This window comes from Pocillopora verrucosa, chromosome 12 (genome assembly GCF_036669915.1).
Source record: "Pocillopora verrucosa isolate sample1 chromosome 12, ASM3666991v2, whole genome shotgun sequence".
NCBI classification, from domain to species: Eukaryota; Metazoa; Cnidaria; class Anthozoa; order Scleractinia; family Pocilloporidae; genus Pocillopora; species Pocillopora verrucosa.
In genome coordinates this window covers 8,088,363-8,116,101 of record NC_089323.1, presented here as the reverse complement: position 1 = coordinate 8,116,101, position 27,739 = coordinate 8,088,363, and the positions used below count along the sequence as shown (strand labels likewise).

The 27,739-nt window shown below is 37.6% G+C and overlaps 1 protein-coding gene across 3 annotated transcripts; it reads left to right on the top strand.

The window, feature by feature from the left end:
• The first annotated feature begins 238 nt into the window (after positions 1-238).
• LOC136277244 (DNA repair endonuclease XPF-like) lies at positions 239-26,088 on the top strand. 3 transcript variants are annotated; one of them, XM_066158997.1, is made up of 34 exons: positions 239-357; positions 433-544; positions 1,679-1,758; positions 2,643-2,765; positions 3,789-3,846; positions 4,662-4,774; positions 5,168-5,207; positions 5,782-5,895; positions 6,413-6,505; positions 6,754-6,809; positions 7,037-7,090; positions 7,723-7,792; positions 8,745-8,833; positions 9,545-9,573; positions 10,118-10,207; positions 10,954-11,015; positions 11,609-11,699; positions 12,199-12,257; positions 13,643-13,752; positions 14,142-14,173; positions 14,560-14,585; positions 15,170-15,264; positions 16,538-16,631; positions 17,443-17,517; positions 17,599-17,661; positions 18,494-18,631; positions 19,440-19,526; positions 19,768-19,853; positions 20,778-20,865; positions 23,893-23,973; positions 24,056-24,115; positions 25,078-25,173; positions 25,578-25,621; positions 25,845-26,088. In XM_066158997.1, the coding sequence occupies exons 1-34, from the start codon at positions 281-283 to the stop codon at positions 26,011-26,013; spliced, it is 2,754 nt and encodes a 917-aa protein (XP_066015094.1). In that variant the 5' UTR covers positions 239-280; the 3' UTR covers positions 26,014-26,088. The 3 variants fall into 3 exon arrangements, with proteins under 3 accessions (XP_066015094.1, XP_066015095.1, XP_066015096.1); XM_066158998.1 differs by lacking the exon at positions 17,443-17,517; XM_066158999.1 differs by lacking the exons at positions 239-357; positions 433-544; positions 2,643-2,765; positions 3,789-3,846 and having other exon boundaries at positions 1,717-1,758.
• Positions 26,089-27,739: the final 1,651 nt, after the last annotated feature.

Genomic DNA, 27,739 nt, shown 5'->3' with positions numbered 1-27,739 from the left:
AAACATCGGAAAGTTTTTATACCGTATGGTTATGAAGTCACGCGAAAATTTTCCTTAGCTCTCGGGCAGCCATGCTGTTTTTCTGCTTCTTTCGCTAGAACTCAACTCATATGACTTTTTCAGTCACAGTTAGTAATTTTCTTCTTTTTTGAGGGATCTATAACTTGTTTTTCTGTGGCTACTCTTATCAGGAATCATTAGGGCAAGTTACCGCACATCCTGGGTTCGAGAAGCAATGAGCGATGTTTCCCTGGCCAGCGGTAATTTCTGGATTACCAAAATGGCGGCATTATCTGAATATGAAAACGCTATGTTCCTTGAGCTTATGGATGATGACGGGCTGTTTGTCACAGCCAAGTAAGTACACCAGCGAGAAGAGCTTCAATTATTTTACTCTATCGCACCTCATTATTGCTTATTTGTGGCTTGTAGGGGTTTGAGTTTTGAGCGAGTTATCGCGAGTTTTCTGAAGATTCATTGTGTTACGAGCGATCCTTCCTCAATATCTTTAGTCCTTGTGATCAACACGACAGATCAGGAAGAGGTAGGTCCTATTCCTTTTTCTTGAGTCTAGGTGGGAATAAATTGAATGAAACTTACTAAAATCTCCACATCAATCATTACGATGCGTAAAGAAAAGCCCCGTCCAAACGTACAATGTTGTCAGCTGGGTCGAAATTTTCCTATGTGGCTGCGATTTATCCGAACAAAATAAGACAACATATTTGATCGTTAACTCCCCTCCTGCCCTCCAATGGATGACACCCTTTTGTGCAGGGCTGGAAAGAATTTTACTTTAGAGAAGCCGATGAAACTAGTAAAAAATATATAAATAAACAAACAAACAATTACAACAAAAAGAAAACAACAACAACAGGTTAAAAAAAATAAAGAGAGATCTTTTCCTTTAACTTAGCAGTGGTCAATAGTGCTGCTTGTAAAAACTGCAAATACCTTGCTTTTGTAAACAAGTTTAGATTTTCCTAGGCAAATACATGTACAAAACTTAAAGAAAATGAAGACTAAATCAGAACTGGTGTCAAGCTGATGTGGAGTTAAACTTAAGAGGAATACAAAGAAATCACAAGATGGTCAATGGCTTCTCAAGCAACCCTAAAATAGGGGCAGCAAGTGGTACGGGTGCCTTGAAAATTGGAAGCCTCGCACAATTTTTGTCCAATCTTGTCAAATTTGCTATGAGTTTTGAAATGATAATTTTATACTGCATGTAGTGCCTTTCATTGTTGTCCTCAAATTTAGTATTTGCATTCATAGCTGAGGTTTATGGATGAAAGGCACAGTGATAGCTGAAGTAAGTTACAAATAGCATGTGCAACAACAGATGGCCAAGACTAATTGAAAAAAATTACTTATTACTAATAATTTGCAGCAGCAGATATTGGGTTATCATGTCAAGTTCAATGTCTGCCTAGTTTCCAAGCCCCTCATCCATGTAGTGCTATCAAACTTTTGTAACTCAGAGAGAAGCATCTTCTTTTGCAGATTATTTAAAAGAAATCTAAAATTCGGTATTTACATAAATTAAAATGTGAATTATCAAACCTTGTGTCACTGTTGTCTGCCTCAGTGTTCAGCTTTGGCTAGTAATTTAGACCTTGGCATTGATAATTAGTGATATCATGCTCAACCTCATCCAATAATTGCTTATTGTTTGCAGGACTATATTCTTGATGAACTTAAGTCTTCAGATGTTCCACTTCCAAAAGTTATCACCACTGAATTCACCTCTTCAGAGAGGTATGTTTTATATCATGAAATGACCCCTTGTTGCTTTTTGAATAATATCTGCTTTTATGATGATATTGATATTAAACTGAAAACATACATTTTGTTAGGAGGGTACTGCTAAGGTTAAATTAAGGTTCTAATTAAAGTGGTTAACCCTTTAAGTGATTAACATGTAATTTCTCCCTGGTAATAAGAATATGGAAACTTATCTGGTAGAGGTTATCTTGATCTAACATCAAATTCTGAACACTAATTTGAAAGGAATAATTGCATAGTAGTTAGACAGGAGAATTAACAGTCTGATCGTGAGAGTGAATGATTAAGAGACTGAGTACTTGCTGTCAATATTTTAAGTAACACGACTCAATTTTTTATCTTAAAAACTTTGCAAGTTAAGAGCTTTTAGCCTACTACTGAGGCAATTGTCATCATTATATCAACTCCTTAGAGAGGAGAGAGGTTACTTCTAATTTGTTATTTGAAGACTAAGTTTTAGCTAACAGGGAGACTTGAAATTAAAATGTCAAGATATATCATTCTGTACTTAAAAAATGGTAACTTGCCAAAAATCCACTCAACTTTTGAGCACCTGCATGAAATAGGCAAAAAACCCTGTAACCTCTGCAAGTAATTGGCCTCTATTTCTCATTCTTGTATTTCCTTTGACTCAAAGTAACATTCATGAGAGCACCAGAAATAATTACCAATATAAGAAGCTCTTGATTGTCAAACAATTTGTACTTGTCATTACCCAAGGAAATGTTTAGAAAATAGTATAAAAAATATAAATACATGTTATGATGTAAACAATTAAACTGTCATTTTAGTCATTCAAAAGAGCCTTTCAATGTCCAGTTGCTTGTTGTGTAAAAGTTAAATTTTTGTTTTTGTAGAGAGTCTGTGTATCTTTCTGGAGGTGTCCTTTTTGTCACTTCAAGAATCTTGGTTGTAGACATGTTGACAAAGAAGCTGCCCATTCATCTGGTGACAGGAATTGTTGTATTACGTGCTCACAAGTATGTAATAGTTTCAGTCTGCTACAGTTGACAGTTTGTTTGATAACACCTGGTAAAGTGTGCTCTTGAGCCATTAGTGGTACAATATAGTTCTGGAGCTTATCCTGCTTTTATTGCATAAAGCCACAGGTTAACATCAGGCTGCCTACTAGCATTTATTTTTGTCTGGCTTCCCTGGCAGTTCTCTGATACCCATTTGTACTCTTGTGTGGATACTAGGCACTGTTAGATTAAGCAAAAAGGGCAAAGTATGTACATGTTCTTGAGCCTAGTAGCCCATCTGGCTGCAGCTTATTCTGGTTTCATAGCATGAAGTGATCAGGAGCAATTTACTTCTCCTCCCTGGAAAAAGTTCATTGCAAGGTCCCCCCCCTCCTCCCCTCCAGTTGAGCTTTGCTGACAGTTAGCCACTACCCATTTATACTCCTGGATGGAGTGAGGCATTATGAGAGTAAAGTATTTTGCTTAATAAGAACACAACACATTGACCTAGCCAGTTCTGGTACCTGGAGTCCAGTACATTGAACATTAGTCCAGTGTCTCTGTGAGATTAAAGTGTACTTGAAATAAAACACCATGACTGACCTGGCTAGGTCTCAAAGACAGACTTCTCTACTCCAGTCATGTACACTAGCCCTTAGGCCACCAAATCTCCCAGCCTAGCACAGGAGACCTAATGAAAAAAGGGGGTAGGTTTCTAAATAAACTGTGGTGCTGCATCAGTAAGAGAGTAGAACAGAGTAATTAAATATCATCAACTGAGTTGATAATGTAAATTGGCTATTGTAAAGAGTTTCAAAATTTAAGTTAGCTCTTGAAACTCTTTACAGGGACTCAATGAAAACCCTGACTTGGACTGCAAACATGATAACATTAGGCAAAGCACTTAACAAAAAAATTGAAGATAGCAGTGCTTAATTCAGTGTTGTTGTGAAGTCATTGCATGACATCCCAATTGTTTGATTTGCAGTTTGCACTTTAAATTTAAACTGAAATCAATCAAATATGTTTTTATTTGCTTAGAATAATAGAATCTTGTCAGGAGGCTTTCATTCTTCGATTATACAGAGAAAACAATAAGGTGAAGTACTGTTTATGTTCATTGATTTAATAAAGATACTGAATTTTATCACCTGAAGGTGTTAATAGTATTATCGAGTTTTTTAAAAAAAAGATAGTGTCCCTCTTGAATCTCATGATAATAATTGGTTCAACCAATTAGTAAATTGTGTTTTGATTATTGTTAATTATTATATACACAGCATCGTTACATGTATATACAGTATATATACCCTTTTTATTTCATAGAAGAAAAAATGTTGCTTTATATATGAGGAATGGGGAATCTAGATCTATATCACACTCTTGTAGAGGGGTCTGATAATCTATGACTCACTATTGCCACAAAGAACAAAAAAAAAACGACAACATCTCTTAATGACCCACAAACACTCTGAGGCTCATTTGGTGTCACTGTCAAGCAACTATCAATTCCCCTTCTGGATGAGGAGTTGCCCCACTCCCATCTGATTGTCATTTTGAGATAACCTAATCAAATATCTTATAACACTTCATGTAGGTACAACAATACTTCATGTTGGTACTACAGTACAATCATGTAATTGTACTTTATATAGCCACTACAACAGTTTATGTGGGTACTACTAACAGTTCTTCATTATTGTAGGTACTGCAACAAGAAAGGAAAGGGATGGGTTGTGAATTAGATGGTTTAATTGATGTAAAATGTACTTAGTGGGTTATTGATGTGTAATGTACAAGGACATGTGCATATACATGTACACCATATACAGATGAAGTTTGTTGTACACCTCATTCTACCCTTCTTAAGCCCTTTTTTTCTATTGATTGACTCTGTTGCTTGATTCTTTACAGACTGGTTTCATCAAAGCCTTATCAGACAATCCTCAGGCTTTTACTTCAGGTTTTTTTCAAGTGGAAAAAGTGATGAAGAATTTATTTGTAAGAAGACTATATCTTTGGCCTAGGTATGGGAAACAGAAATAAAATTGACTTGCATATTAAAGAAAATTTGTATTTGAATAAGAATTACATGCAGTCTGATATATGGAACCAGCACCTAAGGAAGAGTAGTTTGGTCCAAATTTGCGTGCAGTGTATAATTGTGAACTGATTTGTATTTCTTAATTAATTTTGGAAGATCAACAATTAACAATTTCATGGCATCATAATTTGACATGTGTGAAATACAACAGAACTGCTGTTCTGTGTAGAATTAGGGATTAGGGATTAGGGATTCTTCTGGGATTATTTATTCAGAAACAATAATTATCAATAAAATTGAGCACTTAAGTCCTTATGATATTGATTGAGCATTAATCTAATCTTTCTTTTAATATATTTGTTCTTTTTAAATCTAGGTTTCATGCAACAGTTTCAGCATTTCTGGAAAAACACAAGGTATGTTTTGGAGTTTTGGCAGCCAATCTGCTTGAATCTTTTAAGCTTAAAAATGTCTCCCTGAAAACCAACTATCAGTGACTGGACATATATAAATGCTTAGTCTTAGTACTGGGACTTTAAATAAGTGAAGGTGAGGATACGATGTTAAATCCAAAAATATATCACCAAATGTAGTTTGGTCCACCTCTAATTTGGCACATTTTAGACTTTAATCATGAAGGATTCCATCAGAGGTGGCTTTTGGAATTGCTATGGTCCAAGCTTTAACAAGTTTAACACATTTGATTATGGGTTTGCAAGATTTAAGTCTTTGTTTTAGTGTGGACCCTGGTCAATTTGTTGTGTCCTTGGGCACTACTTTTCTGAAAGAATGTGGGAAGTTGGTGGTTTGGGAAAGTTGATGAAATATATGGAGTAACCTACAGTAGGATAGACTTGCATCCCTTATTATTTATTAACAAGCCATCGTGGTTTGTCTCTACACTGACAATTACACACTGTCAAAGAATCAAATAATGCTCATTGTGTTTCATTCTGTTAGTGATGATTTGTGCAAATTTTTGCTTTTAAGCCAGAGGTTATTGAGCTTCATCTCCATCTAACACCTTCCATGCTGGCAATTCAAACAGCAGCTCTTGATCTGATCAATACATGCCTTAAGGAGCTGAAGAGAGCAAATCCAACAGTGAGTCTCCTGTTGCATCAATGAAAATTTTGTCTTTTTGACAAAGAAAGAGATTGTCTACATCATTTACAATCTAACATTTAGTCAAGAGATTGTTGATGATGTCTTGAATTTTTCGGATGTGGATATAATTGAAGGGTGAAGTGAATGTAGATTGTATTTATTAGATGCCTCCCTCCTGTTAATAACTATGAATTAATTACAATTTCAATACCATTTCATTTTGTCATGCTAGAAAGGTTTAGGTTAGTTTAGAACTTCGTCATGACATTGGAAGCCTTTTTGCACCAAATAAAATTGTGTTAAGAATGAAGGAAACTGGGAAAAATTGTTTGCTAGGATTTTAGACAAGCTTCAAAGTAGTTGGAAGAATTTAAAAATTGTAGAGAAGATATTAAGTGAATAGATTTTAAGTTTCTACAGTAAGTAAAAGTTTTGAAAATGGACCAGTTGTGGAGAAACTTCATGATAATGCTTTTTATGAGTAATACCATGATTTTCTCTCTTAATCATGTAGCTTGATGCAGATGATCTGACTGTAGAGAACAGTATCAGCAAATCCTTTGACAAAATCCTGAGATTTCAACTTAATCCTGTTTGGCATCAACTGGTGAGACTCTATGTTAAGATTTCCTTTACTCAGTCAGTTTCAATTGTTCAGTTTTAGGGGAAAAAAAGAGCAAAAAAAAGAAAATAATGACTGATTTACTCAATGTAAGTTGCTAAAATGCAAAGACCTTAGGTTATTAGGAAAGAATTAGTAACTAACTGGCATTTATGGGGCTTGTGGTTCTTTTTTTTGTGAAATTGCTTTCTATTTCCTTATCAGTGATAATTTTATGCATTTGTATGTTGTAGGGAAACAAGACAAGACAGTTGGTTGCTGATCTTAAAGTTCTCCGGCTTATCCTACTGTAATTGCATACATATTCAAGTACTTAAGACAGTTAAACTGTTGATTTAAATAGTGATAGCCAGGCTTACTGATTTCTAAGTATGGGCCACTTCTCTCTGAAAGTTACTGGAAATTTGCATTTGGGATGGCTTTATTTTTAACCAATGCATCCAGAAAATAATAATTTGAAATAATTCAGTTTAACTTTAATCTTTACGATGATCATAATTATTTCTCTCATCACAGCTATCTTACACAATATGACTGTGTGACATTTTACAACTTTCTGGAATCACTCAGGTATACTTAAAATGTACTTATAATTATTCCAGCATTCACATTTTCCTTCATTTATGTATAAAATGTGTTAAGTAAACATATTTTGGATGTACTGTAAAAGTTATACAGCATGGTGAATAGGCCAGCATACATGTTCATCTGTTGCACTCACAGCCCACAGGGTGACATTGGATGTGTCTGTTCAGTATCACAGATGATGTGAAAATGTGACAGGAAGAAAAAAGTGGTTCAGCCAAGTGTGTCACTTACGTCCTTTTTACATTTTGATGTTTTACTGTACAAAACCTATGACAAAAAAGAATCTATTTTTTATGTGATAAAAAGGCAGAATGTTGTTAATGGTAACATTATCAATGTGTCTGTCCTCCAATCAATCATAAGTAAGAATAAATTTAAATCTATCCGTAGATGAGTGTAAAATTCAACTTGCCATATAATGTTACATGTAGTTTGTCCAGTGCTTGGTTTTAACTCATATAACATACTCACAAAATACCCCACTAGTTTGCCTCCTTGCCTGTGTGGTTTAAACCGTTCCCATGATATGACAAACCATCTGTTAAGAAAAGATACATTTTGACTGAGTTGTTTTTGTAATGTTTTAACATACAAAATGTACAATGCACCATCAGAGCTAGTCAACGTGATGTCAAGAATCATTCACTTTGGATGTTCATGGATGCTGCAGATTCCTTGTTTGTGGTAAGCTGTTTTTCTGTCAGGTTATATTTGTATTAGAATCAATTTAGAAGTGATCCTCGCAGTTATGAACACAACTGAACTAGTAGTTGAAATAAGGCTTGAAAAAAATTCAGGCCCGTACGGGGTTTGAACCCATAACCTCTGCAATACGGGTCGCCTTATTTCAAGTACTGGTTCAGTAGATCACCTGGTTCAGTAGATCACCCCTGATGAAGGCACTAGACAGGAGTGTCGAAACGTTGGGTCTATGAATTGTAACTTCTTCGGTTACATTCATTAAATCTGCAAACCAGTGTAGCTTCAAACTATGTCTGATTGTCCACCTGGTTGCCGTGTGAACTTTAATATATTTTGGTTCAGTAGTGTTCACAACTGCGAGGATCACTCCTATATTCATTTCTTCCACTGCAGTGCACATATATGATTTTCAAACATTTACAATCATTATTCAACTCTTGGAAGGTTTATTTAGATCTAACATAAAAACCAGCTCCCAGTTGGCTTGTTAGCTCAGTTGATAGAGCGCTGCACTGGTATCGCAAAGGTCGTGGGTTCAAATCCCGGCCCTATTCAACTACTAGTTCAGTAGTGTTCGTTACTGCGAGGATCGCTTCAATCTATATTCATTTCTTCAACTGCAGTGCACATATATGATTTTCATATATTTACAGTCATTATTCACCACTTGGAAGGTTTATTTGGATCCAGCATAATGACCAGCTCCCAGTTGGCTTGTTAGCTCAGTTGGTAGAGCGCTGCACTGGTATCCCAGAGGTTATGGATTCAAATCCCGTACGGGCCTGAATCTTTTTCAGGCCTTATTTCAACTACTATTTCAGTAGTGTTCATAACTGCGACGATCAATTCTATATTCATTTCTTCAACTGTAATGCACTTATTATGATTTTCATATATTTATAATCAGTACTTTAATTTAAATTCTTTTTCAAAGCATGCAAAGGCAAGGGTTATTGAATTTACTGAAAGTAAAAACAAGAAAACGAAAGGAGAAACATCACAACAGAAGGAAGAAAATTCTAAGTAAGTGAATATTCTCCTAAGTATTCCCATTCTGTTGCCAATACTGCCCTTTGCACAATGTAGGCTTCTAATGTGAATACAGTTGACGTGGAATTAAGGAAGAAGATGGTCTTTTGGGGGCTTGGTGACCAGTGTATATCTTCTGATCTGATTTCTTTCCCCCCCTCCCTCCTTTCCCCCATCAAGCTGAGGGGCTGGGTCTCCAAAGCACTCGTCTTACTCAAAAGGTTATACAGTGTATTTTCTCGACTTGCTGGTAGTCGATGTAGTATCTTATCTTGCGCAGGACTCCTTCATGGGAATTGATCACCGTGATATGCATGAATGTATGCTGACTATGATTATCTGTGTTGCGAAACGTATTTAAGTGATGTGAATACTGATTATGAGTTGTGATCTTATGAACAATGTGATAACCCTTTAATCCCTAACATCAGTATGCATATTCTCCATACTACTCCCTTCACATTTCCTCGGGTTCTGACATGGATAATTTTTTCAACAATCAAGAGTTTCTTTTGTTGGTGATCATCTCCCTTATTCTCATGACCTTCATGTTTAATTCAGGGGGGATATTGTAAGGAGAAATTAGATGTTAGTCACTCTTAGGGGTTAAAGGGTTAGGAGACTTCACACTGGATGCACCCAAAGTTTCTCTCTTTTTCCCTTTTCTTCCAACTGTGCTTAGTTCACTATCTCTCTCTTCTGTAGAGGCTACAGCGGTGACAAGGATCAGAAAGGTTTGTAGTAGATAACTTTTGTTATTTTTGCAACTTCTCTCAGCCGAAAAAAAGACAAATTATGTATAGAAAGTATTGTGACAGAAGACTCTAAGCGGCTGTATTCTTAGCAGGCTGTTAACTTTTACAGTAGACAAAGCAAAACAGGACAAATCAAACAAAGACAAAAAAGGAGGAAATTGAAGTGGTTAGCAACAGTGAAAGTGCGGCCTTCTGTCTTCTTGTCCAACGAGTTACCCTCGGGGAAGATTGATCGCAGTTTTATTCGCCCTTCTGTTGCTGTAAATATCCTTGAATACCCTTTTTTTTAAGAAGATTTTTCCAGAATCTAAGAACGCGTTGAGCCGGTAAGGTGCGCAATCTTGAGTGGAGGAGGTCATCTAACTGGTGCATGTGTAACCAGTCAGATCACAGAATTAGCAGACCTTGCTTGCTCACTGAGTACCTTGTGATAAGATTTAGCAGTTGATGTTATGTAGAAGAACAACTTGTGACATTTTTTCTTTCTTCTCTTTTCTTTCTTTGGTTTGCTTTCCATTAACAGAGGAATTAGTTCTGGAGGAGAGTCCGAAGTGGAGGCTTGTGTCAGAAGTGTTAGCAGAGATTGAGCGGGATGATGCTGATAATGACAAATGTACCTGTTACATTTACTGTCTGTATTTCGTTTGATTGTCTGTGATTTTTACGTCAATCAATGATTTTAAATTGCTTCTACGACTGAAAAGATCTTATCGTCGTTCGCTTTCTATTCCAATTTTTTTTTTGGGCAAAGAGTGCCGTGCAAAATACTTTCTCCCAATGTTTAAAACTGGTCAGTGTTTTAAACTTTGAAAAGACGAAGAAAAGATTCTTTTTCGTCGTAGCTTGTCAAATGCTCTGAGAATTACTTATATCTTCAATTGCCTTTGGAAGAAGTATTTAATTAGCGAAGCACTGAAATTTTCGGCATTGATATTTCCGTAAATATTTTTTCCTTTTTTGAACCGTAAAGCTGCCAAGATTAACCTGAAGTTGATTTTCCACGCTCGAGATCTATGTTTGATATCTCTCTGTACCCTTCAAATTTGATGTTGGGAAAAAACGAGAGGAATCTTTGAGAACCAAGAAACTTTGTGTAGAATTGTCATTGATAGTCTTTACAGAAGATTAGTCCTTGATTCTGGTGTCATTTCAAAGCTTCTGTTCTGTTGCTTGTCTTTGCCAGAAATTCGTGGTTCTGTGAATTTCTTGAGTGTCACTAGTGCATAATCGTGTCTAGAAGTACAATAAGTGAGACCGGACGCACATCAAGATGCTGAAAGATTATACGATATACGGATTTTCCTGCGGTTTCTTTTGTGAGTTTTTGCGTGATTAGTTTTGTTTTGCCTTATTTTACAGTTGGACCTGGTCATGTTCTGATTGCTGCTTATGACGAAAGGACGTGCTCACAGCTCAGAGATGTAAGTGCTTATTCAGCGACTTTTTTCTCTCGGCTAACAGCTTACAACGTATGAAGTAAACTGATTATTTCATTGATTATTGGTATGGGTTAGGACGACTTTTGGTACTTACCGGTTACTTTCAAGAGTTGAAATGCAAAACCCTTCGAATGATGTCGCTTTTATGTTCCACCTCACTGACTGCTTAATGCGAAGTCTTTAATGGTGAACTAGGCGATTGGAATGTCATACATTTTTTCGCATGGATTTTCAATTGTATTTGATGAAGTTGTAATCTTAATCTAGCGAGGGAGAGGTGGTTGGGGGTGGGGGAGGGGGGTGGTTGTTATAGTGCAGCCATGATTTCAGTTCAAATTTTGCGCCAAACAAAACAGTATCCCTCGCTATAATTATCCAGCTTTCGATGAAGTTTGAAATTGATTTCATTTGCATTTTACCATTCAGATTGAATCTTTCAGTAACCAAGTGATAGAAAAAGAGAGGGAAGACAGTTTTCCAAAAGTTGATGCACAGGATGCTTGATAAAGTTGTTGAATTGAAATATTTTTGCGGACATCTTATTGTTATGGTGTTCTCGTCGTTTTGTAATTTAGTACCTCTGTGATGGAAGCGAAGCTGTTCTCACTCGCCTTTACAACAAGTTAATAAAACCTGCAGCAACAGTGGCTGAGACGTCAGAGACAGGTACATGTATGTTTTCACCTTCAAGCCACTGCTTTGTATTCCACCTTAACTGTGTTTATTCAGTTTAATAAAACAGTCTTGGCCTTTTTCGCGATATGATTTTTAGGGGTGTGGCAAGGAAGCCCAATTGGAAGTTGTAGATTTTCAAAATTAGGTTCCTCGGGTTTTTCGAGAGATGAGAAAAAGAAAATGCTATGTCAAAAGTCAAGCGAGTTTATTTCAGCGCTCTCACGATAAGATTTTCTTTCATTAATGTCTCAAAGCTAGAATAACTTGGTGTCAGGGTGAAAATATGAAGAAACGAGCTACGTCAAGGTTTGCATGTCTTGAAATAATTGGCCTCCTTATCAAACTTGGAATCGAGTTTATCTCCCCCCTATCTTCCCCATATTGACTGCAGACTGATAACGTTGATATGGACCGCGAATGCTCGAAACTTAATATATTCCTAAGGGGTATTAAGTGATGTAATATTGTGAGTTTTTTTTTCGTTTTGTAGCTTCCGTAAGTGGAGATACTCTGCAAAGTGACGCTAGTGCAAACATTTCCAACAAAAAGGTAGGGGCGCCAATTGCAAAACAACCCCAACATACTTCTGGCTTGTTTGGCGAGAACAGATCTGTTGACCGGAGTGGTTGTGCAACCGATAGCAATCGTGGTAAAACTGAAACGAATTCTCGGCGTTCCGCCATTTGATGCCGTGTTCATTGTTTCTTTCTCTCTGATTTCCTATACCTTAATTACTCAAAAATGCGGCACCTACTGACGGTAATTTTTCTTGATGTGAAATAATTATGTTTAATTATAATAATGATCAAATGTTTAAACATTTTTTGTTGCTGCTTCGTTTCGAATTCATTTCAAACGGAAAACAATTTATCAAATAGCAGTTTGAAAATTCTGGAGAGAAGCAAATTACATGGTGGCAAGAACTTTGAGCATTACCACGGAAACAATTGAGAATAACGAGGTTATTAAGAAAAAAGATGCGCCGTCCAAAACAGATTCGCCTGCCTTCTCTACAGAGGTGTCATAATCATGTCCCTCTGAGAGGCGCTATGCGCTAATGGCAAAAATTATTGTGTTTACCTCGGGGTATGCGGGATGATGGAAAGATCGGGACAGACGGGTTTTTATTGCACCTAGACACGGAAGTATGAGTTTTCAGGGCATCCGTGCCTCAAGATAACGACAATCCAGTGCCCTGATTATTTAATGATTGATGACTCACCATCAACAGCAATAACTGGTGAATGCGTGCGGCCCAGTTGTTCTAAGGCCGATTTCTGCTAACCCAGGGTTAAATGTTAATCCGGGTTTCTTTATTTCTCTATTCATTAGTTTTTTACTGATAATTTTCTCTATTCCTTTTAGAATATCAAATAATCAAATTGTAGACGAAAAGAATTAAACTGAATTTTCTCTTAAAGCTTTCAGATCTGAAATTAAATTCACACCGTGGGTTTTCTTAACCCAGCTTTGGTTAATTCTTGGAGGCTAAGTTCTTCCTTTGTAGTTAATTTCCCTTTATTCAGTGATATTTCTTAAACAGTTCACTGGTACTCAGCAGTACTTCCGGGTGTAGAAAGGCAATGTGCAAGTGAAGTTTCTCACCCCGAGAACCCAGTCCACTGCGCTAACCATTAGGCTCATTGCTTCTCAACAGCAACTTTTTTCTTTTTTAAAACTGTACTGACTAAATATTTGATTACAACACGTACGGTCTAATGGTCCAGGTGAGAGTGGTCCCAAGAAGGACTGTTTTAGGCGGTAGTGACTGATGTTTTGACTACCCTAGCAAGAGTAATCATCAGAGTTTGATCCAGCTTTCCTTTTAAGGTCGATCAAATGTTACTTCCGGGTCAAACCATTACCTGAAGTAAGTAAATAAGTTGAATGTCGGTAAGTTTTGATCAAAATAATGTCGTCGTCCAATTTTATAGGATTTACCGTCATCCCGTCAACGCCGTGTTCAACCTGGAACAAAAGGGAAATCAAAAAGGAAAGCTGCTGCCCCAAGGAAGAAAGCGCCTTCAGATCAGTCAGATGAAGGGTATGAAATTGCCTAGTATCTTAGTGAAAGTTTCTCTAAATTGCTCTTCCAGTGGCCGATAATATCCAACAAGTAATTTCTTAACGTCATGGAAATTAGATGTCTCTGTTAAAGGATGTTACGTTACTCTGTCGGTTCTTTTGTTAGCATTTCTCTCTCTTGACGTGTCCGCTGAGTTTTTCCTCTTCAACTGTTTTGGTCATTATTTGGTGTAGTTGTTTTCACGTTTGCCAGGTTATTGACTCGTTAGCAAGGTCAATTTGTTTGCTCGTTTTGTGGTGCGAGTAGTTTTTTTATTCGTCTGCTCTCCCATCGGCTTCGTTAATCTAACTGAAGAAATTTTTTTTGGATCATTTCCTGATCAACTAATTTTTTATTTTCCCATTTAGAAACAGTGCATCGAAGACCCAGTTATTCAAAGGTATCTTTAAATTTTTTTGTTTTAATTTATTTAGTTTTTAGCAATATCGCCCTATATCACACATTTAGGTCACGAGAATAAACGAAATGTTCAACGACTAATGAAACTCTTGATTGTTAAACAAATTCTCCTTTTCAGCACCATAGGAAATGTAGAGAGAACAGTATGGAGAATATGCCCGCTGATGTTAGGGTGTAAACTAAAGGGTTAAACTGCTAATTCATAAACGTGTTACTATCTAGGTATTCACTCTTATTATTTACATATTTGTACCCAAGTTTTCGAAGATGTAAGAATTGTAATAAATACGATCTTGAAATTACTATCAAAACGCGGTGTAGTGAGAAGTAAAGGGAGCTTTAAATTATTATTTTTTTCTCTCCAAGGATCAAGATCAAATGTTCTTTTGAGGGTAAGTCATAGACTGTATCCACATCTTGCATGTGATACATTACTGAAAAATACAAACATACAATTATCGTTTACTTATCGTTTTAGCTAGTGCGAAAGTTTATAAGATGAGCCTACCCTAAATAAGATATTAAAAATTGGCGTCAATGGGGAAACATGATTTTATAAAAATAGATGTGGGACGTTTTTTACGAGGATGAATCAGATAGGCCTAAGTGCCGCTGGATCATAAAAATAACATACTAAGGGGAGGTTTCCTGAATCTGTCGTGACTTTTCACTGTCTGTTTGTGATATTAGTTTCTGTTCCATGAGGCCGCTTAGATTACCTTCTTTGTTGGTTTGTTTTCAGGTTTTTCATTTTGTGTTGGTTTGTCTGTAGTTTTGTTTTATTTTTTGTTTATTTGCTGTTGTTGTTTTAATTTGTAGTTTTGTCTGACACTCAATCGAAAAGCATTCGACTTAATTATATTTATTTAATGTTGTGTCTGCGTTTGTCATTAAAGAAGTTAGTTTGCGTAACAGAGACCCTTCGAGTCATTAAACAGAGATTTGTAATGAGGTATTTACATCACTTTTACTTCAGCCAGGTGAAGTAAACAAAGCGGCAGAACAGGACTCCCCTCCAATAAAACTGCTGTCATCACGAATGACCATCATTCATCCTCTAACAGGTTGCAGGTAATAACTGTTATCACGCTTTGAATACCTGTATCTCCCTACAGCTGTGCAAACATTTCATCAGCAATGCTTGTAGTAAGTTCAATAAAAAATGGCGGCAATGGCTGACAAAAAAACGTGCTTCATTTGCATACTTATAACATCTTACTATAATTATCATAATTCGTGGATGGCCATACTCGTATGCGCAATAATGGACCGAATTAAAGCGATACAATGTAAATCTATCGGTTTTACCGAATTGATAACCAACTCGGGTTGTCGAGAGAACGCAAGAAAAAGGGCAACTGGCGAATGATTTACAGGCATTCCTAAGAGGACTATTATGCCAGTAACACGACTGAAGGGGTCGTATATTGCTTTTACTAAATAGCTTTGGTTATATCGATTTAGTGATAAATAGGTTCTTGACCTTTTTATAACATAACTTAGACACAACGCGCGCTCTGATTGGTCAAAAATCTATTGTATAATTGCCCGTAAACCCGTAGAAAACTGAAGCATCTTCCCGTTATGTGAAATGGCGCCACACGGGGTGAATTCCCAGATTTTAATTTGTTAAAGGCCTTTGGTTTTGAGGAATTGAAGAGGAAACTTTAAACGTTAAAAACAATGACAAAGATTTTGTTTTTCTAACATAATAAAATTTTTTACTTGAAATGCAGTTTAACCAGCTGCGCTGTTAATGTGGAAGAACTTCAGAAGGGAAAGTTGGCATGTTTTTGCTTCAAGAAGAATGTAGCGATAAACTAACTGTATTCTCATTTGGATATTTACTGGAAATGCTATTTGCATGAAGTCAAAACCACTTCGAAAGTGAATGTGTACTCAAGATTTTATGGCAATTCCATATGCCTTCCAGTTCATTCAGTTTCCGGTGTTTTAATTGGTTTCTCGCACCTTGATGTGTTTCATGAGAATCAGCGACTTATCATTCTCTCTGACAAACTTCACTCACATTTATGTCATACAAGCAATATACCACACTTGCTACTGGTTTAACGGCTAATAAACCGCTTGGGATGTTGAGAGAACACTCGAAAATTTGGCAAACTTTTATCGTGTTCTCTCAAATAATAGATACACAGATAAACGAGTCAACAGAAAAACAAAACTAGATGAACTGATTAGAATTAATTAATTAAGTAAGAATTAGATAAATGAATAAACAAATTAGTAGATGAATAAATCATGATCAGTCTTCGGTGTCTTGTATTAATATACGAAACTAATATGAGACTTGATCTGAAGGATGGAGAACTGTTTTTTTTAGTGATCGTTACAGTTTGCTGAGGACTCTTTGGGAAGTAGAGCCTCGATATGTTGTGCTTTATGATGCGCAAATGCAGTTTATACGCCAACTTGAGGTATTTTTACCTTTTTTCTCGTTTTCAGTTGCCTGTTTTTCTTTTATAATGTACTATCAGTATGTTGTCTTGGCCGATCATTTCCTTTGCTCTTTGTTTTTGTTTTATTTCCAAAAAAACTTCTCGTTGCATCTACGAAATTAGACGTGTGTTTGTTTGGTTTGCTTTTTCTTTTCTTTTTTGCCTTCATTTCTGGACCGTTTAAAGACGTGTTTGTGACTGCACGTATTTTGATTCAATTTTTGGGGATTCGTACGTTCATTCGTACGTTCATTCGTGCGTTCATTCGTACGTTTATTCGTACGTTCATTCGTACGTTCATTCGTACGTTCATTCGTACGTTCATTCGTACGTTCATTCGTACGTTCATTCGTACGTTCATTCGTACGTTCATTCGTACGTTCATTCGTACGTTCATTCGTACGTTCATTCGTACGTTCATTCGTACGTTCATTCGTGTATTCGTGAGCCTTTCAGTTTTGTGGATTCGTGATTTCTTTCGTCCATTGGTAAGATTGTTCTTTGATTCGTTATCTTGTTCTTAGATTCTTTATCTCGCCTCACTTCGTTTGTTGGTATGATGCTTCATCCGTTCGATGATCTTTTATTCCGCGAGAATTTGCTGGTTCTTTCGTTAACATGTTATCTATTTTATTTAAGTTAATTCTTAGATTTTCCTTCGAGTATTTTTAAGCTTGTTGGTTGATTCCTTCGTTCGTTTATCAGTTGGTTGATGTAGTACTACGTTTGTTTTTGTACAAGTCAATAATTCCAGATCGTTATGAGAAATTCATCAGTATCTCTTCCACAGGTTTATAAGGCATCCAGACCTGGAATTCCTCTTCGTGTTTATTTCTTAATCTACGCTGGTTCAGTCGAGGAACAGGTAGTGATTCAAAAGCTTTTTTTTCAGTTTTCGTCAAATTAACTTTGCAGGTGAGACATGTTTTTTAAACCATTATTTTAGAAATACTTGACAACTCTTCGGAAAGAAAAAGAAGCGTTTGAAGTGCTGATAAAAAATAAAGGGGTAGGTTCATTTCTCTGTTATTTCTTATACATGTATTACATTGATTTATTGATCCACGCTCAGATATGTAATCAGCTATGAACAAGTCCAAAGCTGTCTCTTAGGTTTGACCACAGAATATAGCAACAGTTACCATAATGGACATGACTCAGGAACTTGAGGCCTCAACATTTTGTTAAGTGGGATGACTTGGTTGAATTTTCCTGAGTATTTCCTGGTATCGATTAAGTGCGTGTTCTCTTAACGCCAAGTTTGCAGTTTGGGATCAGTCATAGAAGTAATTAGATCGTTTCTTAAAAACCCAAGCCTTTAAAGACAGAAAAAAAAAACAACTTCTTGTTGGATAATTCAGTGTGGCCATTTTGTTGTTGTGCTTTCCGTCCATATTTTTGCTCTGATCTACCGTGTAATACAGTGGCATATTGGGTGTGTTCCGATGCCCTTGTATGATAACATGGCATAGTAGTGGAACAAAAGTGTCAGAAATCGCACTCTTGTTTTTGCCTGTTGTAAAAGTTTTGCATTTTCACATTAAGACAAAGGTATAACTGAACTTCTTGCCATTTTAGTGGAGTGAAGCTTGGTAAGGTAATGTACGCCTTTCTCCCCTGCTTTCATTCATTGAAAATGAATCGATGTGAATGATTGGGTTTCATCTTCACTCTCGTTTGCAACACTTCACTATTACATGTTTTTTTAGTAAGGCTCACGAAGCGGAACTCTACGTAAGTACCCACATCTCATATCTGTTGTACTTTAAGACTAATATAGGCTGCTTGTTCTTTCTTAATCATTATTATTATTATTATTAATTTCACGCTCAACATGGCAGACCATGGTTGTCCCAGAGGAACGTGAAGGTAAAACAAGTGCAGCCATGATGTTGAGTAGAGACCCGTCTAAGGCGACAGATGCTGTGAGCACTAGGAAAGCAGCAACATGCGACGAAGGAAATAAGCAATCAAGAAAGGTATAACAAATAATTTAGCACCTTAGTATTTTATGGATAATCAGTTTCATGGTAATTTTGGTATCCCCAATGGGCACCAGTAAAAACCGAGGTTTCTTCTGGTCGAAGTTTTTATTAAAACAGAAGGCGAATGGAAAATTTAGTGACCACTTCTTTGTAGAACAGGCTGGAAAAATTCACCTCCTAGATCCGCAGCAAGTTCTTATTAACCTTTGTGTTGAGCTCAGTGTCTATTCATGATTTGTTTCAAAATTGAATTTTCAACCCTTAATGTAACTTTATTTGCGGGCAGCACTGCGGTGGTATAACCTTTCTATAATTTGCACATTTCATTCGTGAAAGTGTTTACATGTAAAATAGAATAGAAAACTCAGTAACAGTTTGTTGCGACGGGAGTGGGACGAAGGTAAGAATTGTTCTGTCTCGGCCAACCAAACCCGATTCGCGGAAGCTGTTTGATAAACAAGCAACATAAATTTATAAAAGGCCGAAATTGTACTCCGATAATAAACGCTGGCCTTACCGGTCGGTGCCACGCCGGGTTTGCCAATTAAGTTTGAAATGAACGCCTGGGTGTTTATGGAAGGAAATGAGGTGCACGTGTAAATTAATTCAAAGAATCCCCAAGAAATTGTAAGGTGTATTGCACCGGGAAAAAAAGTTTCTTTTTGAGCATATTTGGACTCAGCAATGTAAGCGCAATGAAATTGAAAAAATAGGTCCAACAATTCAGGTAATTAACTGTTTTTGGACTAGAGTCGGTGAGGAGTTAGCCAAACACATTAGTAACTACTTGGTGTTGTTCAAGGTCATTGTCGACATGCGGGAGTTCCGCAGTGAGCTTCCTTCACTGATTCATCGGAGAGGGATTGATGTAGAACCTGTGACTTTAGAGGTTTGTACATAATTATCTTCCTTATCTCCTCAAGCTTCGACTAATATGTTTTCCATCGCCACAAAGAAATTATCTGGCGACTCAAGTTACAGTGGAAGTCGCCTTTTGGGTGACCTGCTTTGAGTGATCTGATCATGTAGCCAGCTGTAGCGTTTACATAACATTGTGCTTGTGGGGCTCTGTTCTGTAATTTTTACCACTATTGCCAAAAAATAATGTTATTTTTCTTTCACATTTACAGGTTGGTGATTACATTCTTACCCCAGACATTTGTGTGGAGCGTAAGAGTGTGAGTGATTTGATTGGCTCGCTCAACAACGGAAGACTGTGAGCATTTGTCTGTGATCTATAGACTCTATCTGTCATTACATAGTATAGAATATTAGACAGTTGACAGGAAAAAAAGCCTTTAAGGTAGATCTCTTATTTGACTTGTTTTATTGTACTCTTTTCTCTTAGTAACATCGCATGATTATGTAACCGGGAATCAATGTTAGCATTTCAGCAACTGTGCACCTACTCCTCCCCTGACCCAACATTAACCCTAACATGTCATCAGTTGACTTTTCAGTTGGGTTGAGGGAGGGGTAGGTATGCAGTTGCTCAAATACAAACATTGATCGGCAAACTGCTAGCTCTGTAGTGTAAATGTAACAATGCTCTTCTCGTCTCTGGGTAACGTCGTATGACTATGCTATAAATATAACGATTTCTTCTACAAATTGTAATGAAATAAATAACTACTCTTTTCGTTTTAATACTAGTCATTGCGAAGTGGGATGAAAAGTCTTTAAATGATTTTGCTGTTTGTGAATCGTTTCCCTCCAATTTCTAGTGCAAAGTTGACTGAACAATGCTATAACGCACAGGTTTTTCGTCATTTTGGGTAGAGTGGTTGGGGGCCAGAATGAAATTATTTCATGGATTTTGACACAAACGTTCTCTACTAACATAAGTTGGCAGCTTCGTGCCCTTTTTTTACTTTTTCACCCGTAAGGTGAGAAAAATTAGGAATGTCGGCACTGTCTGATTTAAATTGCATTTGATGAACACGTTTGATGACCTCCAAGCTTATCGAACACTGCAGTTGTTCTGTACCACTGTTGATCACGTGCTAGTGTCATCCCATCCTAATGATGTTTGGAGTGATTAAACTAAGATTTAAATTTGATCAAATTAAGTGTAAAGCTTTTTAAATACGATTCTGTGCAGATATCCACCATGTCTATGGTTTCTGTGTTAACTTTCAAGGTATCACCAGGCTGTGGCTATGGTCAGGTTCTACAAAAGACCCATTTTGTTGATCGAGTTCGATCCAAACAAGTCATTTTCCCTGCAGGTTAGTATCCATCGTAATCCTGTGGTGAAAATTAAATTAGCTTCGAAGTGTCCATCAAGTAATTTTCAAGTTTCAATTACAGTTGAACATGAGATCATGGGCGTGCGTAGATATGGAATTTCTCTTGGAGTGTTCAGCTCGATAGCTCACGAGTGAGATGTCGAGTTGAACACAAGAACAGAAATATCACATCTACAAACAACTATGTACTATTTTGTTTATCATATCAACACAATAGCCCTTTACTGCCAACAAAAGTCGACTTTATTAATGAATGAAAATAAAAGGATCGACAATCCCCTGATAAAAAAAAACGCTAAAGAGCTTGACGTACTCGAGATGGAAACAAACAATGGGCCTAATTTTCAATATACAAAATTGTCAGTTATTTATGTCGTCCTTAGCGACAGAAGAAATATTTCAGGTACACGGCCAAAATCGGCTGGTGGCAAATCTTCCAGTTGTCGATTTTCGTTCCCGGCCGCGAGAAATGCTATCACCAAAGCGGTTTCCCTTTTCGTATTTTGGTTTTCTTCCCCATCTAGGAAAGTTTGCACGTTACTGTCTGTAAGCGATACGGATTTTTCAGCGTCTCAGCTGCCATAATCCGCAATAATTCTGTTAAACGACCTTGGATTGTGAATGGTGAAGGCTTTGCCGTTCGTTCATCAACCTGCCCGAGTGGCGCGAAAGCTGAATGACGTTTCAGCACCTGATTGACGATATCAAACACGTGAAAAAATATCCTATTTTTTTCACGTGTGTTGTTACGCTTTTCTCAGGGCTGGAAATCCCTATATAACACCGTAGTTTATGTGACAAAATGATTTTCCTAATTTTTATCGTTTTGGCTCTTTGTTTGAGTGTTTGCCGTTTTACATGTGGGAGAATTGTAGATTTTTGTGTGGAAATTCTTGATGGGATGTGTACTGGAACTCTCTGTAGCTTTTTCTGTTTATTTTTTAATTTAACGGAGGGGGATTATTTGCGCTAGTCAACAACATCCAAGGCAGGGCTTGAAAAAAGTTTAAATGCCAACTTGCCCTTCGGGAAAGCAACTTTCATATGTGACTTTCAGAGGCATTCCTCCGCTAGCCCTACCTCGTAGGGGATGAAAAAAGGAAATAAAAGCAACTTTCATTTGTGACTTTCAGAGGCATTCCTCCGCTAGCCCTACCTCGTAGGGGATGACAAAAAGGAAATAAAAGCAACTTTCATATGTGACTTTCAGAGGCATTCCTCCGCTAGCCCTACCTCGTAGGGGATTGAAAAAAGGAAATAAAAGCAACTTTCATATGTGACTTTCAGAGGCATTCCTCCGCTAGCCCTACCTCGTAGGGGATTGAAAAAAGGAAATAAAAGCAACTTTCATATGTGACTTTCAGAGGCATTCCTCCGCTAGCCCTACCTCGTAGGGGATGAAAAAAGGAAATAAAAGCAACTTTCATATGTGACTTTCAGAGGCATTCCTCCGCTAGCCCTACCTCGTAGGGGATTGAAAAAAGGAAATAAAAGCAACTTTCATATGTGACTTTCAGAGGCATTCCTCCGCTAGCCCTACCTCGTAGGGGATTGAAAAAAGGAAATAAAAGCAACTTTCATATGTGACTTTCAGAGGCATTCCTCCGCTAGCCCTACCTCGTAGGGGATGAAAAAAGGAAATAAAAGCAACTTTCATATGTGACTTTCAGAGGCATTCCTCCGCTAGCCCTACCTCGTAGGGGATTGAAAAAAGGAAATAAAAGCAACTTTCATATGTGACTTTCAGAGGCATTCCTCCGCTAGCCCTACCTCGTAGGGGATTGAAAAAAGGAAATAAAAGCAACTTTCATATGTGACTTTCAGAGGCATTCCTCCGCTAGCCCTACCTCGTAGGGGATGAAAAAAGGAAATAAAAGCAACTTTCATATGTGACTTTCAGAGGCATTCCTCCGCTAGCCCTACCTCGTAGGGGATGACAAAAAGGAAATAAAAGCAACTTTCATATGTGACTTTCAGAGGCATTCCTCCGCTAGCCTTACCTCGTAGGGGATGAAAAAGGAAATAAAAGACTAAAATGTTTTAGCGTCAACTCTTAAACTATCAAATATTGCATGAAGGGAGATAAAGTTGCTCGTCCGAGTGGGAAATCTACCGTGCCCTTCCCGTTCTACTGCACAGGGGTTTTTGCGAGCGCTGAATCTGAGGCCACCGAGAATCCTAGACCCAAATATATCTACAATTAAGCGCTGTGAACACACTGTAGAACAAATTGAGCTAAGATTAGAATGAGAATAAACTGAATCGAACAACTTGTTTGTATTATAAATATTAGGAAAATCTTCTCCCGATGTAAGCCATCTTTATTGAGGTGGAAAAAGTGAGATTAAGTGGAAGAAAAACGAAAATGAAAATATTAAGATCTAACCTCTTAATACTCGAATTTAACAATTTGTTTGATACACGGAAATTCCCAACACCTGCACAGTTGGTAGGATCGGGTAAAATTTTGCATTTACTTACAAGAATTAAAAGTCCTAGCCTGCCAGGAGTCTCCCGTAGCTCAGTGGCAGAGCATCCTAAATACTGCTCGGAAGGTCGTAGGGTCGTCCCTTATCGAGAGTACTTGGCGTTTGTTTTGTGCGAGTATGTCTGTGTTGTTCACTGAAAACATCATCTTTCACTAGAATGAAATTACTGCCCGTTATTCGTTTAGGAGTGATCCAGAACTTAAGAATCCACTGCAAGTGATCTTTATTTTCTATGCTTCTGTATGGTCGTGTGAAGTAGACAAGTTTAGTTCTTGTAGGACACACGGACACAGATAGTTCTTGTCACTGACCTTTGTTCCTTACGTGACGTATAAACCGAACCTCAGAATCCAATGATGTTGTAATTACCCCTGGTTTTTCTTTAACTCTCTTGTTAAAATTAGGAATTAAGACTTGGAATCGCCCATCGTGAATTTCTAACAGTTTTTTTACCGACATTTTTTATCCATCTGATTATTTATCTGTTTACCTGTTTGTTTGTTTGTTTTTCCTTCAGGCGAAGTCAAGTTTGTCTAGTGAGGTATCCTTCAATGACATATCTTCCAAGTTGACTTTACTTACACTTCATTTTCCTAAGGTGCGTGTTATGAATGCTTTTTGGCTTCTTGTTGTCTTAAAGCAATAATGGTAATTAATGATGATCCTGGTTGATCTTCCAGTTGAAAATCTTGTGGTGTCACAGCCCGTATGCAACAGCTGAGCTTTTTGATGATCTGAAGGTGAGTCTCTCGTGATGAAACAACCTTGTTTATGGCTTTCGTAATATTTGCTTGGCGTCGTAAAGAACAGACCTATGGAAGCCTTTGAAAGATCAAGTTACGTTTACCCGCGTGTTAACTGACTCCACACAACGTGGTCTTGATCCACTAATTTAATTTTGATGCAGTAGGAGGTGACCAGCAGGTTAGCTACTTAAAATCCCCCCACCCCCACCCTCCTACAGTCCTTGCTATCGCTATTGAATTTCAAACAGTGTGATAAAATGTTACTGAATGCACTATTATTATACGGTTAAGAATATATGAAGGTCATATATTTGAACTGCGGATAAAGACATGAATGAAAGTGATCTTCGCAGTGATGTGCACTACTTAGGCAGTAGTGAAAATAAGGCCTGAAAAAAATTCAGGCCTGTACGGGATTTGAACCCGTGACCTCTGCGATACCGGTGCAGGGCTGCACCGGTATCGCAGAGGTCACGGGTTCAAATCCCGTACAGGCCTGAATTTTTTTCAGGCCTTATTTTCACTACTGCCTAAGTAGTGCACATCACTGCGAAGATCACTTTCATTCATGAATGCACTATGTTTGTGTAGTGTCTATATAATGATGGTGTTAATGACTCGAAAGTTGGCGCAAATGAAACTACATTTTTCTCCTTTGTTTGACGAATGACGCCTATGCCCAAAATGCCCAAAAATGTTATTGAATTCTGATTCAAATGCAAAATCGTTATTGAATATGATTTACGCACAAATGATCGTTTTGATCGCTAATGTATGTAACTTTACGCAGTTGTTCGCCTTTTCATGCAACTAAATTGATATTTTGTCGTAATTAACAGCAAAAGGTGTAGAAAGGGAGCCATACCGCTAAATGGATCATAGTAATCGTTTTGGAGATGCGTAGTAGTAGTAGAGTGATTTTTACTTTTTTTTTCTATTTTTGTGTTGTTTTCCAGGCAAAATGTCCTGAACCAGATGCCGCCACAGCCATGGCTGTGGGCTCTGACTCCACAGCAGTTGCCTCAGATGTTACATACAACATTGGACCACAGGTGAGTCAGTAAAGGATGCTGGTACAGGCCGGGTGAGTCTCCAAAGACCTTAGACCGGTTAAGACGGAACAGTTGATAAAGACAACGAGGATTGACCGCTAATAAGACTTTGAAATGAGTTGTTTGTGTTTTAAGAAAGACGTAAGGCAGTGCTTAGGTGTCTTATCAAGATTTCCGATACGGACTTCTGACTTGGGAAGACAAAATACTGGCTAAGTCTAATTTGGTGTTAAAGGTGAAATGATAGTCTTTTGAGTATTGGGTAAAACGGAAAACGAATGGAAACTAGGGTTTCGTTCTTCCCTCTTATAGTTATTTCATTTCATTTGAATAGTTCTGAATGTAGATTTGTTTTTTCATGTACGTTGTAATTTTGTTTATTCTAGCTTTCTTTTCTGTTTAAGGACTTCATTTTAAAGCTTCCTGGCATAAATTTCAAGAACTACCGGTAAAACTTTCGGATGGCTATATTCAATGATATGCTTTATTTGAGTTCTGGTCCTGTGCAAGACATGACTTCTTTATCTCTACTTGTATACGTTAGAGAAGTTCTGAAATTCTTGTCTTAAGCCCAGTAGTAGGTTACGACGGACAGTTTAGACCTCATCCTGGAACCCTTTTTTTTGCTCTGTGAAAGATAAATTTTAATTTTTTTAAATTTATTTTTCCAGATCTGTCATGAGAAACGTGGAGAGTGTTCAAGAACTTTTCACACTGCCTCAGGAAAGGCTTGCAAATATTTTGGGAAATGCTAACAGTGCTAAACAACTCTGGGAGTTTATTCACACCGATAACAAAGGTCGTGTGCAGCCACAAACATCCTCGAAAGTAAGAAGATGAACTTCTTGGACTTGTTGAAAACAAGCTGTCACCGTATAGTATGTATAGAGGAAATAAAAATTTACCATGGGCAAACACGATCGTTTGGGTATTCAATAAAAAGTCAGGCAAGTTACTCTTTGAATAAGATAGCCCACCTTTGATATGTGTAAACACGAGCAAGGAAAGCTGGGTCGAGTAAAGAAAGGCGAGGATCGCTGTTGTAGATTATGACGGTTTCCTTCATCATCACCGTCTCAATTAGGTCGGTAAAAGCCGGTTAGGCAACACACTAACCACTTAAAAATGCAAAAGTAAAAATTACAAGCTACAGTAAGTACAGTACAGACTAAAAAGTTTACTCTACAAATTGACATGCTCTTATTAACCTAATGAACTAAGGTAATTCTTAAATTCGGGTTGAGACGTAACATCAGACATGCAGGGAAGAGCTTATTCCAGTCTATAGCGGTTCTTGAGAAAAATAGAATTTAAACACGTCTTTCTTTCAGTGAGGTTCAAGAAGTGTATGGCTGCTCCTGGTTCGGGTCTCATTACTAAAATTTAAAAAAGCGCTAATCTTAATGTCAACCAAACCATGAATCATTTTATACATAACGATCAAGCGAGATCTTTTTGTCCCTTTTACAAGGGTGAAAAGTTCTAATTTTTCTAGTATGGACGTGACGCTTGACTACCAGTCATAATCGTTTGTACAAAAACGGGCTGCTTCCCTTTGCACCCCCTCAAATGTGACAATGTGGTATTTAAAATGTGGTTCCCGAGTAACGGACGCGTACTCGAGCTTAGGCTGATAAATATAATTATTTTATCTCTCAGTTGGTGGGTACGCTATAACTGGTCAATTTTCCGGGCCGTTTTTCACTGCACGGCCCGCCAAATCCCAAGGTTTGTTTTGTTCGCCAAAATGTCTCGAAGAAAAATTTGAAATATATTGAAGGGAAAAGCACGCAAACGAAGAGAAGGAACAAAACTCAGAGGCAGACATCCCGAACTTTAGAACTTTCTGAGCGGAAAAATTCGGTTCGTTTGGTATGATTGATACCTTGCACAATTGTAGCAAACTACAATTGTGCAAGGTATCAATCATACCAAAGCGTTCACGTCAAAACCTGGAGAAATATCTCTGAGAACCTGTTTTGAGCAAATGGCCTATTGCCTATGTTGCTTATGTTTCTCGTGAATTATAAGCAATAGGCATGACTAGTTTTCTTCATTCTGGTTGGTGACAAGACAATAAATCTATTTAAGTGAAGATTCCATCACACCACGCACGCTTTTCGAGCATGTAGGAGCCTGAATAAAGAAAAGCTACTTTAATATCAACTCGGCTCGATTGGCCCTCAGTCGCTCTAAAAACGACGGTAGCAAACACGGGAAGCTTGCTAGCCTGCAGAGGAAGCGTAATTTTGGCGAACGAGTGCTCAGTATTTTCTTAGCGAAAATCGTGGCCGCTATCTTTTATTTTAACGGCAGCGGAAGGCTGGGGAGAGAAAGAAAGTTGTACCAGGAGGGCGGTCGATAGTCAATAGTAAGGAGAGTGGTAGGGGAAGGGGAGTGAAGATTACGCCTGCCCGAGGTCATTGTTATTTTGCAAAACTCCGTTCCCCCACGAACGGAATTCTTGATTGGTGCGGTTAATCTCCAGCCAGTGTCAATCACAATCCAAACGCGTCATTTGAACATTTCGCTCTTGGGGAAAAAGAGAAGAACGGTTAAGTTGTTA

Excerpts from the sequence above, each read along its gene's own strand:
- LOC136277244 (XM_066158997.1), top strand. The coding sequence starts at position 281 with ATGGCGGCATTATCTGAATATGAAAACGCTATGTTCCTTGAGCTTATG. Across the intron at positions 1,759-2,642 it reads GAATTCACCTCTTCAGAGAG|AGAGTCTGTGTATCTTTCTG; the intron begins GTATGTTTTATA and ends TTGTTTTTGTAG. Across the intron at positions 10,208-10,953 it reads TGATGCTGATAATGACAAAT|TTGGACCTGGTCATGTTCTG; the intron begins GTACCTGTTACA and ends CTTATTTTACAG.